Raw genomic sequence first — 12602 nt, 5'->3', positions numbered from 1 at the left:
GCATGTATAGCGTGCGTTGGGCGCGCAGCACACATGCGCGGCCAGCAAACCGGTAGCAAACCGGTTCAGATTTCACCACTGAAGTGCAACTAAATCTCAGTTTTACTCCAAGCATGTTCATGTTATCCTCTGTAAGTGGATAAAAGTGCTAATCTAGAGAATATCTTGCAAATCAACATATTGTTATCTGTATCTTATCAACTCAGAGATATGTTAGTGTCCTGACACACACACAGGTTATGTGGATGCACTAAACCATCTCCATAGATTCAACTGCAGAGAATTTTAGGGTGATATTTAATAACATGCTAAATTTTGTTGGTGATAAACTTGAATATGTTTGTTGTGGTTCGTTCTATTGTGTATACCCATATTATTTGGTTAAATTATGATTCTAATTAAATTGTGTACCCATATTATTTGGTTAAATTGTGGTTCTGCATATATTGAATTGGATCATGATTTAAGCCAGCATTCTCCACTCTTACAGTTCTTGCTACAAGAATGTAGAAACTTGTGGCTTTCGTGTCTTGAGAAGAATAGATGAGATTCTCCTTTCTAAGAATCCTTAGCCAGCATGGCCTAATTGTGATGATGAGGATTGTGGCTCTATGAACTTTGTTGTGGTATAGGTTCCTTGACCTCATTTGAAACCACATGCTGTGCCCTTGACCTGTGACCATCTCATATTGTCCAGGACTTCCTGAAAATTATTTTCTGTGGTACCTCGGTACTTCTCACGATGAGTACTAAAAATGATAATTGCCAAATGAACCACCTGATTTACTACATGACCCTTTGTTTTGGCCGGGAAGAACTTCCTGTCTGTCTCTTTTCCTATGTCAGTGACCTTCCCAGCATGGCTGACTTCCTATCCATCCTCTGCAGCGACCTTCCCTACATGGTCAATTTCCTGTTTGTGCTCCGTGGCTATTCCCCTTTTCCTGTCACAGCGCATCAAGATCAAGCAAACAATGAGTACCGAGAAACATTTTTACATCAAAATGTGTCGTGGTCAAATTCAACAACTTTTGAAGGAGTCAAGTACCGAGATACCACTGTATTTGTTTAGTTATCTTTATATTCTGACTTTCCGACAAGTTCAAAATAATATGTAAATGTTTCCTCTACATCCCCCCTGCGTTTCATTTTTGTTCCCATAAGAACTTCATGAGTGGTTTGGGTCTTTTGATGGCTTTGTGGGGTGAAGGTGGTGGTGAATCTGGGTCTTCCCAATTCCAATTCCAAAGGTGCTTTTCCAAAAGGCAAACTGGACTTCCTTTGTTTTCCTTGAAGACATTTCGTATCTCATCCAAGAACTGAAGAAGCTTTTTGGATGAGACGCAAAATGTCTTCAAGGAAAAACAAAGAAAGTCCAGTTGCATTTTGGAAAAGTACCTTTGGCACAACCATGCCCTGGATGACTGAGAATCTCCATTCTTATTCTTGTGCCATATCCATCATCGGACGTTGGTGATTATGTTGGCAATCCTATTTATATATAGAGAGAATCTCCATAGACATTCAAAATTACAATCTTGTGTTGTAACTACTGGATCCCATTAACTCTCGATCATTGATGATTGCGAGTGTTATCATTTTAATAGCTGGAATGTTGCTTGGGAGGAGAGAAGCTCTTTAATTTAATCACAGTACTCTGATTTGTTTTGTTTCCTTTTGTTTCCTTTATTTGTTCCTCTGTTCCAGCAAGTCTTGATCTCTTGGGACCACATTCTCCATGGCATGAAACGCAGGCAGTGACTTGGGCCACCCAGCCACCTCTAACCGCATGAAGTGGCTTCTCTACAAAAGATGGTAGCGAAACTCAAGCAGAACCTCTTGCTGGTCTGTCTGGTGATCAGTTCAGTGACTGTCTTCTACTTGGGGCAACATGCTATGGAATGCCATCACCAAATAGAGGAGCGAAGCCAACTGACCCGACTGGAGCCAGCCAAAGCAACCACAAGAACCATCCAGAGCACAAAGGAAAATGCCACGCTGGCTTACAACAAAGACATGCCTTTAATATTTATTGGGGGAGTACCCCGGAGTGGCACCACCTTGATGCGGGCGATGCTAGATGCTCACCCGGACATCCGGTGTGGAGAAGAGACACGGGTCATCCCTCGGATTTTGGCTGTCAAGCAGATGTGGGCCCGATCAAGCAAAGAGAAAATGCGGCTCAATGAAGCAGGTGTCACAGACGAGGTGTTGGACTCGGCCATGCAGGCCTTTCTCTTGGAAATTATCGTGAAGCATGGGGAGCCAGCCCCTTACCTGTGCAACAAGGACCCCTTTGCCCTCAAGTCTTTAACTTACCTTGCCAGGATTTTCCCTAATGCCAAGTTTATTTTAATGGTCAGAGATGGCCGAGCCTCCGTTCATTCCATGATCTCCAGGAAGGTCACCATTGCTGGCTTTGATCTGACTAGCTACAGGGATTGCCTGACCAAATGGAATCGTGCCATTGAGATTATGTATAACCAGTGCTTGGAGGCTGGCCTTGACCGTTGCATGATGATGTATTATGAGCAGCTGGTCTTGCACCCCGAGCAGTGGCTCAGGACGCTGCTCAAGTTCCTCCACATCCCATGGAATCCTGCAGTTTTGCATCACGAAGAAATGATTGGGAAAGCTGGGGGAGTGTCCCTATCAAAGTGAGTCTGCTTCTTCCTGGGTGGGGTTTTTAGAAAGTCCTAAGTTGAACAGTTTGTCCAGCTGTTTGTTTCTTCTAAAATACTCAAAAAGGGCTGAGATATATTTTTTTATGGTCAGGGTTACAGATAACAATAACAAAAATGCATCTTGAAAAATTCAGAGAAATAGAAATATTTCTCTGCCTCAGCCATCTCTCGAAATTATGGTCGTTACAATACATTTCTGAAATTAGGAAAAATTCTCATGTTCGGATGCCAGGAATTACCCTTCATTGCAGAAAGCCTCAAGGATAAGGATGTGGGATGGAACATTTTTCTGTTGTTACATTTTCCATTGCGGAAAAATTCCCTGTTTCTAAAATGGCATTATTTTAAAATTATATGCAAATTAGGTAAAAGGGTACCCATTTTGTCCAACCTTTTTCACAGAATTGGTGTGTATGTGTGGGGAGGTGGGGGGGGGAGAAGAATGGAGGAAAGACTGCCTTGAGCTCTTGAAGGAAAGGAATGGTTGTTGTTATGGAATTGACTCCCTTGAGACTTGGGCTTAGCCATTTGAAAATTTCCTACTGTTCTGCTGCCCGAGTAGAAGTCTAAATAGAAGAATAAAACAAGGGCAGCAATTCATGCAGAGATGTAGCAGAATTTCATCATTTCAGTGCATGCCTTCCTTACGATCAACAATGACCACCCTGTAGCATGCAGGTTGGGAGTAACCGGCTTCAAAACTATAAATATTTATTGTTGGTAAAATAAACCAGCAGAATCATTTTTTCACCAGTCGAATCAAGATTGAAGGACAAGCAAGCCTCCTTTTACTTTCTGATTTTCATCTGCAGTCTTAAAACAGAATATGAAATGCTAGTGCTGTGCAGAAAGAGAGAACACTTCGTAGTTATTTGTCTTAAGCAGTGCAAATACGCAGCAGACTAGAACAAAAGAAAACAGGAAAGACATCCTCATAGTTAAGTACCAAAGCAATGGAACGTTATTTCTTCTTTTCACAATGCTGCTTTTTAAAAGGAGATGGGGAGTAGTTTTAAACATTCACATCAACCGTTTTACTTATAGAAAACAATAGCAGCTATGTCAATCACAAGGTTAAAAAAAATCCCTTCTGTTTTACAAACTAAAATTTTACAAAATCATTTCACGTTTGAAGCACGAATACGTGCAGGGATTTTGTGAAATTTTAGTTAGTCTAAGAAATAAATTGCTCTGGGGGTTTTTTTCCTACCTAATGAGTACTTGGCAGCTCACAGTAAAAACAAAAGAAAACATAAAGCAATTAAAATCCTTTTTAAAAAAATTCTTAAAATCATTACGGTTTAATCCATAATTCTGGACCAAACAGGAGTATCTTGACTGCTTTCTTAGAGAGGTGGAAAAAGTTGGCCCCATTGGCAAAAATTGATCCTGGTGGTTTACTGCTGGTTTAGATGCTAACTGTAAATACTGTTTATGGCATTGAAGCCACTGATCAGTCCCAACTTACATGCCACAGTGTGGTACTGGTGAGAAGAAAATAACAGCTGGTCATAAGGAATGTATATACTCGACCAAAATGGCAAGGGGAATTCCTGCTGCATCTCTCTATGAGTCCCTACAGTGATTTTGTGTGTGTGTGTTTTGTACAACAGCAGGAAATTAGGCCACCAGGTGGAACCAGTCATGGTCTCAGGTAACCCTAAGGGCTACTGAAAGACTGTCCAGGGGCAGCATGCAGCTCTAGGGCTGCAGATTTCTTAATTGAGTCTAATAGGATCATTCAATCAGACATGCAGAAAAATTGTAGCGCTGTGTAATTGGTTACTCTGTGTTGATCAAGTTCTTCTGGATAGGGGTAATTCTTCAATGTCATCAGCTCTATTTGGATAATTCAATTATTCATGATCTGAAAGGCACCAGAACTCCCTACAGCATTGTATCATGTATGACTGTTCTAAGCCATTCTCCTTTTAGCTAGAATTCTTATTGATTGCATACGTGCTTCTATGCACAGGTTTGTAACGCATAATCCTCTTTTTTCCTCCCCCTTTTCCTTAAAATTAGGCCTCCCTGGATATGTTTCCCCCTATTTTTAGACGAAAAGAGAAAATTTGATAAACTCCCAATTAATCTACTGATTTAAAGCTTGCTGCTTAAAAAGAATGCTTAACAAATGAAAATTATTCGTACCCTGGTTTGTGCTGTGATGGAAATTGTTTGCACCCTGGTTGTGCTGTAGGTGTGTACATGCACACATAGGGTAAGGAGAAATGTTTCATAAACTTAGCAGTCCAATTTGTTTGTCCTCTCATTTCGTTGGACTCAGTTGCTCCCCCTACATTCTTATGGAGCAATATTTACTTAGAATAGTACCCAGAGATTGTCCAAGCCTTACTTAAAGGTGTTTTGAACCTCCACAGTGGATCCCTGCTGCCCAGCTTCTGTTTATTATGGTTTGGGTGACGAAGCCAATCCTGTACAATTTCATTTCAATCCCCCCTACCCCAAAAACCCAGAAAACAAATCTGGTTTGACAGTGATGTGAAAAGAGGCTGCCTGAACTGGCAGTAACTCAAGGCAGCACGAGATGCGCTGTGGCTGAAACACATTGCCAACGTGGCTCTTGGCGGACAGGCTGAGTGCATGGAGTCTTGCCATAACTAGCACTGTAACTCTGGCATTTGCCCTCTTCTTAATAAAAAACAGCTGGAGCTGGTGGGGAGAATGTGATTTTTTTTTAAAGGAAGCAGCCGACACCAGATCCCCCCCCCTTTATTATCGTCAGCAGAGCCACAGACAGGAGCAATTTGAAGAGAAATGTAGAGGGTGGGTTTTTTTGTGAGGTGGGAGAGAATATTATTTACTGTCCTCTGTTTGAAGTCGAGAAGAGTGAAGGCTTCTTGGAGAAAGAGGAAGAAGCTCAATACCAAGTCATGTCTTTGGCCTGTCTGGCTCAAAAACAGGGATTGGCAGCAGACTTCCTGGATTTCAGATAGGATTTTTTCCAGCCTTACCCAATGATTGCTCTTCTTCCTCCTTACTGGCAGCAGAGAATTCGAAATTCAGCTAACTTAGGTGTGAATCTGATGCTGGAAAGGTGCTTTGCTGTGCTTGTTGGAGCCTCCTTCAAGATGCTGTGTCTTTTCCAGAGTTTCCATGATCTTTTTTTTTTAATGAGCTGCTGAATCTAAAACATCTTTCTTACTTTGGGTCCAAATACCAGACACCTCTGCTTCTATAGTCAGCATACCACATGCCGTGGGAGCTGTATTCAGAAATAAAACGGCCTCTAAACATGGAGGTTTAATTAGTCCATCATAGCTATTGGCCATTGTTACATATTTCTCTTTCTTTTATTATGAACATACCCAATTGTCCATTAAAATTGTCGACATTGGTGGTCCATTAAAAACTTATGGTGGTAAGTTCCAGAGTGTAATGAAACACTGAGATGAAGAGTTTTCTTCCATCTGTCCAAAACACATGACAATTTGTTTCATTAGGTAATCCTGAATTCTTGGTATATTAATGCAGATTCAATCAGTTGGTAATGGCTCTGACCTTTCTCAATGACAAGCCAGGGTATGTTTACATAACTTGTGTTACCAGGTCAATTAAAGATCTAACATGCATTGTGTAACAAGCTGCATTTGATTACTGTTAACTGAAGTTAATATGGACCAATGTTTGCAGCTAAAATATTGGGCCCTGTTCAAATCCATCCTCTGCCATGGAAATTCATTAAGTAACCCTGGTTGCTTTCTTTCATCTCAACCCATTTCACAGAGTTGCTGGTCAGGAGATAAAATGGACAGCCCTGCTACGTTGCCTTCAACTTCTGGGGAAAAAAAGGCTTCATATAAATCTAACAAAACAAAACAATTTAATTTAAAATGTAGTTAAAATCATATTGGCCAATCAATTAACAGGATTGTTTTTTAATGACAATAATTTTGTCGTCCTGTTGCTTCAAAAATTAATGATGATTTTGGGATGACGTAAGAGCCATGTTCTTGATGCTAAAGCGACCTGCTGAAGCCTCAGGTTACACTCCTGCTAAAGAGAGATGCGGTCCTTTAGAGGTGATACAATAGAGATATAAAATTTCTGGATTTGTTGCTGTAAAAAAGACACATTTTGTCTTTTTTTTCTGGACGAAAAATGGAAATATATGCAATAATTGTATTAATTTTATCCTTCACATATCTGCTTTAGGAACATAAACTGTCTTATGTATATCTTACTTTACTCATTAGAAACTATCATTTTTGCATATCTGTTAAATGCAAAGTTTGAATTCTAATTACACAATCATGTACATTTATTAAGTTTTAATTTTTTAAAATCTTTTTGTTACAAATGAAAATATGAACTACTGAACTCTAAGAAAGCTGGGAACTTAATTTTTTTGGTTTGATTTGGTCACATAAATAAGACTGAGAAGAGAAAACAAGAACAACATTTAAATAGGATTATATATTGTCTTAAATTTTTCATGGGTTTACAGTTTTAGAAAAACAGCTAAGGAAATCAGGAAGAAACAGATTCTTCACATAAAAATATTGCTTTTAGACCAAGGGTGTCAAACTAGATTTCATTGAGAGTTGTGTTTCACCTCGAGGGGGCCGGAGTGAGTGTGGGCAGGGTGGGCGTGGCCACCTCAATGTCACTTGTGTCATCACCCAAGCGCTCTGCCAGTGAAAACGGGCTCCCGAGCTCTCTTTTTGGCTGTGACGGCCCCCTGGAACTCTGCCAGCGAAAACAGAGCTTGGGAGGGCTGCAGCTCTTACGAGCTCCATTTTTACTGGCAGAGGCAACGTGGGCTGGCCCTTCGCTGTCTCCAGGACAGCCCTGGAGGCCAGATCTAAGCACCCTGTGGGTCGGATCTGGCCCCTGGGCCTTGAGTTTAACACCCTTGTTTTAGACACTGTCTAGTTTCTGAGCTATTATTACTTTAGTACCAGTTTCTGCATTTCCTGAAATTTTATTTTTGCTCTCCTGATGGACTTCTAGGTCTTAAAATAAGAGGTTTGCTCAACGAGGCAATCTTCACACTCTTTTACCTGATACAGATAATCTTCAATTTACAACTATTGAGAAAAGTGACTTAATGACTGGTTTCACACTTCACCACCATTGCAGCATCCCCATGGTCACATGATCAAAATTTGGACACTTGGCAGCAGTCATGAATTTATGACAGTGGCCGTGTCTTGGGGTCATGTGATCACCATTTGTAACCTTCCCAGCTGGCTTCCGACAAGCAAAGTCAATGGGAGAAGCCAGATTCACTTACCAACCCCATGATTCACTTAACCACTGCAGTGATTGCTTAACAACTGTGGCACCAAAGGTTGCAAAATGAGGCACAACTGACTTAACTGTCTCGCTTAGCAGCTGAAATTTTGGGCTTCATTGTGTTAGGAAGTCAAGGACTATCTGTACTCATTTATGCATCAAAATTATAATAGTTTGGTTCTGTAGGTAAATTACAAGTATTAGATTTGGAGCAAAATAAAGAGTACAGGTAGTCCTTGAGTTCATCTAGTGACCATTCAAAATTACAACGGCATTGAAAAATGTGACTTATGACCGTTTACAGTTACAACCTTTGCAGCATTCCCCATGATCATGTGATCAAAATTCAGAAGCTTGGCAACTGGTTCATACTTGTGACCATTGCTGTGTCCCAAGGTCATGTGTACACCTTTTGTGACCTTCTGAGAAGCAAAAGTCAATGGGGAAGCCAGATTCACTTAACAACTGGGCTATTAATTTATCGGCTGCAAGGATTCACTTAACACCCATGCCAAGAAAGGTTGTAAATGAAGCAAAACTCACTTAACAAATGTCTGCTTAACAACAGAAATTTCGGGCTCAATTGTGGTTGTAAGTTGAGGACTATCTGTCGTTATCAATAAGCATTGTTTTAATGCATAGATATTTTGAAAGAAAATATTTCATTAGTTTTTTTTTTTTTTAAAGATTTTTATTCTTTGGGGAAAAAAACAAAGGAAAGGGAGAAAAAATAAGAATAAACCCCAAATGTTCCTCCCCCACCCCCCATTTTTATGCCATTTTTGTCCTACAAAACTTCATTCTTCTAGGTGGGAGAAAATACATTATTTCCTCTCAATATACATATGTGACATGCTCTGATCTGGAAGGCTCTTTTTCATATCTAAGGGCTTTTTTGAGTTACATTTAACATGGTGCACAATTATTGCAAACAACATGTAACAAGCATGTTCTTCTGTTGTGACCCAATGACATTGCTTTCTTCTCATTTTCAAGTCCGTGATTCCAATGGCTTCGTTTCATTATAGGATTTCCTTGCCCCCACCCCACCCCATTCTGACCTTATCCAAAAGCCCTTCAAACTGCACATGATTTATAGGGCTATAATTTATTGGGGATGGCAATGACTGGAAACAAAAGCAATAGAATAAGAAATAGCAATGGGGATAGTAGATTCCATACATGCTGGTTCAGTTTTCTCCAGTTCAAAGATGCATGAACATATCAACACACTATCTCTGCAGTGGGCAAGATTAACAAAAAGCAGGTAGAGCTGGCATTCCATTGTTTTGTGAGGATAACTTTCATGAAACTATATCAATTAATATATGCATGCATATATTTTGGAGCAGAGTTGAAAGATCTACGGACCAAGTTATTAAGCCAGTTAATGTGGAAGCCTTGTCAAAATGGGTTGGAAAAATCCCCACTGATGTCCTTCAGGATATGCCAGTGATCGCACCGATGTTGGGGAAGCTTGGCTACGACCCCTATGCCAATCCACCAAATTATGGGAAACCGGATCAGAAAGTCCTTGAAAACACAAGACGGGTAAATTGCCAAGTTATATTTGTGTATGTGTGTCTATGTGTATCTTATTTTCATTGAAAAATGAGGTTGGTGCTATTGCAAAGTTCAGGTGCTTTTATAGAATGTGTTGGGCCAAACAAAAAAACAAAAGACAACTTTTTGGAAGTATACAAATGGGATTGGGGGATTGAAGTCAATGTGCAAGTTACTGCTGTGTCCTTCAAAGAAGGATTGCATTTGATAAAGGTCTTTTAGCACCCTCCCATTCAAATGGGCCTGGCATAGCACAGTTTTCCCCTTTTTGATGTGCATGTGCATTGGGTTATTAACTCTCTTTGGTCTTGCTGCCTAACTGTTCTGGGATTTAAGATCCAATTCATTTAGAGGTTGGATATCTCCTCTGTCTGTTCCTCTATGGCAGGAGTGTCAAACTTGTGGCCCACGGACCTGATGTGTCACACACTGGCCACCCTCCCCTCCAGGTTTAGCGAAGGGGAAAAAAGCCGTGATATGTCACGTGGCAACGTGTCATTGTTGCGAGTTTGACACCCCTGCTCTATGGCCTTGCAGCTAAACGAACTATGATAAATGCAACATTTTAAATAGTACCAGAGGTAACACTAATATATAATAGTAAATGCATTGTTAAAAATTACATCCAATGCACAAAATGGCTTATGCAACAATTGGGCATTAACCTGGAAAGAGAATGAATGAAATGTGCAAGGAAAAGTACTTTGCATGGTTTAGTAACGGCAGCTTAACCTCAACAGTAGTTAAGAAAAATGAGTTGACTTGATGAGTTGAGCTCAGCTCTTAGTGGCTTTATAAATATATCCATCTCAGGTATTAATTTGGTAACAACAAGGCAGTGGTCAACTTTAGCTTTTTAGGATGTTTTTTGGACTATCCATCTTAGTTTTTGAGATCACTCAGAGGCCATGATGAGCTGCTACCACTCTACAGAAATTGGTTGACTGGTTTACTCATGGTAGCTTTCCTCCTTGCTCTTCCTTGAATCTCTACATCTATTGACTCCCCCCCCCCCCAAAGCTTCTTATCTGGGGAATCAAAGATTGCCAGTCCTGCAACAAATCCAGTTTTGATGATACTTCATCTTTCTTTAACAAGTGCTCTTTATAGGACTTTCTTCCTTATAAAGCCTCTCCTGAACATCAAAAGACCAATATAAAGTGGGTGAGGTGGATTGGGTCATATATGTAGGCTGTTCTCTTCTATTTTCCTACAGCCCCTCTCTATCAGCTTAATACTCAGTGTAATATGATAATCTGATTTCTGTCAGATATTTAGGACTACAACCAGGTATTGAGTGTAATGGGCCCTGGAAAAGTATTAATATTTGGAACATGGTTTCAAAGTTTGTTTTCTTTCCTCCCAGGTTTATAAAGGTGAATTTCAACTTCCTGACTTCCTAAAAGAAATGCCACAGGTAAGGATTCTTGGAGCCCTCATTTCATGAAGGCTCTAGGGAAATATTAATAACATCAATGACCTTCTGATTCAAGGGCCATGCAGATGAATACAATCAGAATTGTAGTTGAATTCACCTGGTGAAGTGATGTTGAGTTATAAAAAGCAATGATCTCTAGCAGGTTCTATCTCAACCTGAGTTGTTTTCACACCCAAGTTTGTTTTTAAAAATGTACAAAAATATTTCACAAGCATTTATTTTGTACATTCCTCAGTTACCATTTATTTCAGCTTCCACCAAGCTGGTACCCACCAGATTTATTGGCCCATTTTAGTGTATTAAGATATATGTCATAGTCCAAAAATGTTGGACTGCAATTGTCAATAATCTCCAGCTGGCATGGCTAAAGGGGAACTGAAGCCTTTTAGCATGGCCAAAGAAAAAAAATATTAAATTAGCTTTCATTGGCAACTTTGGGAGAGAACCAGGGGTGGGATCCTGGGACTTTGCAGGGGTTCAGGAGAACCCCTAGCTAAGATTCTGTGGAGTTCGGAGAACCCCCAAATCCCCGCCCACCCCACTCCGCCCATCCCAGGAGTTCCCACACCAGTGGTGGGTTGCTACCAGTTTGCCCTGGATTGGATGAATCGGTAGCGGCGGTGGCTGGAGGCTCTGCCCACCCACCCAGATGTTTCTGCGTATGCGCAGAAGCGTTGCATGTGCATGCAAGTGCACCCGTGCGCCTATGAGCGAACCAGTAGCGATGGGATTTGAATCCCATTACTGCCCCACGTGGCCCATTTTGGATGCAGGTGAGTGTAGGACGCGCACGGAGGCTCAGAGAGGGTGAAATATGGGCCTGTTGGAAGTTCAGGAAGACCGGAAACAGGCCCATTTCCAGCCTCCAGAGCCTGGGGAGGCCGTTTTTGCCCTCAAGGAGGCTTGAGGAAAGCCTCTGGAGCCTGGGGAGAGCAAAAACACCCTCGGCCATGGTGCAGGAGGCTGACTAGGCCACGCCCATCATGGCCATGCCCACCCAGCAACTGGGCAGAGAACCCTTTGCTAAAACTTTTGAAGCCCACCCCTGGAGAGAACATGAGGACCATCTGTGGCTTTGAAAACTCAGATTATGCACCCACGTTTTGTGCAATAACACACTAGTTTCATGGGTGGGGGGAATAGCCTCTGAAACAATAAATGAGAGAACAATTTTATCACCAGTGAACATTGACTTTCTTCTCATTGCAGCTAAGGAAGACAGTAGAAAGGAAATCCCATATCAATCTAAAGTGAAGAAGGAGTTGATAAAGTAGAGTAGTATGTGCTATTTGTCTTCTTTTTTTAGAGCACAGCCGCATTCTTGGCTGCAGGCACCAGAATTCTTACTGATAAGCTGCTGTTGCGTGTGGGCCTGCATCTGTTCTATTTCATGTGCAAAAGAGCTATTTGCCGTAGCTCTTCACGTTCTTTTTGATCAATTTATGCTTTGGCTTGGCTGGCCAGTGCTTGACTAATTTGCACCCATAAAGGATTTATTTCTGCTTGGGTTTGTGTGGTGTTCCTTCTCTCCAGTGATACTTAATTCTGAATTTTTGTGTCTCATACTCTCAAAATGTTCTACAAATCTAGCATTTTAAGTTGCAAACAAGCTAAAGAGATTATTTCCATTATTTGTTGTATTTGACAGGAAAATATGT

General features: G+C 40.9%; 1 protein-coding gene across 3 annotated transcripts in view; it reads left to right on the top strand.

Moving 5' to 3' along the window:
• TPST1 (tyrosylprotein sulfotransferase 1) overlaps positions 1–12602 on the top strand; it is a 28937-nt gene that overhangs the window by 12692 nt on the left and 3643 nt on the right. For 2 of the 3 annotated variants that reach the window (XR_011600522.1, XR_011600523.1), the window contains exons 2-5: positions 1708–2657; positions 9296–9494; positions 10873–10923; positions 12154–12222. Coding sequence is in view for 1 of the 3 variants with exons in the window: in XM_070946181.1 (XP_070802282.1) it covers positions 1813–2657; positions 9296–9494; positions 10873–10923 (1095 nt within the window). In the remaining 2 variants the exon portion in view is untranslated. The remainder of the gene's footprint in view (positions 1–1707; positions 2658–9295; positions 9495–10872; positions 10924–12153; positions 12223–12602) is intronic. The other variant, XM_070946181.1, reaches the window with a different exon arrangement.

This window comes from Pituophis catenifer, unplaced genomic scaffold, assembly GCF_029215685.1.
Source record: "Pituophis catenifer annectens isolate HBS135680 unplaced genomic scaffold, rPitCat1.0.hap2 SCAF_1, whole genome shotgun sequence".
In the NCBI taxonomy this organism is placed as follows: Eukaryota; Metazoa; Chordata; class Lepidosauria; order Squamata; family Colubridae; genus Pituophis; species Pituophis catenifer.
This window is presented reverse-complemented; position numbering and strand designations above follow the sequence as displayed.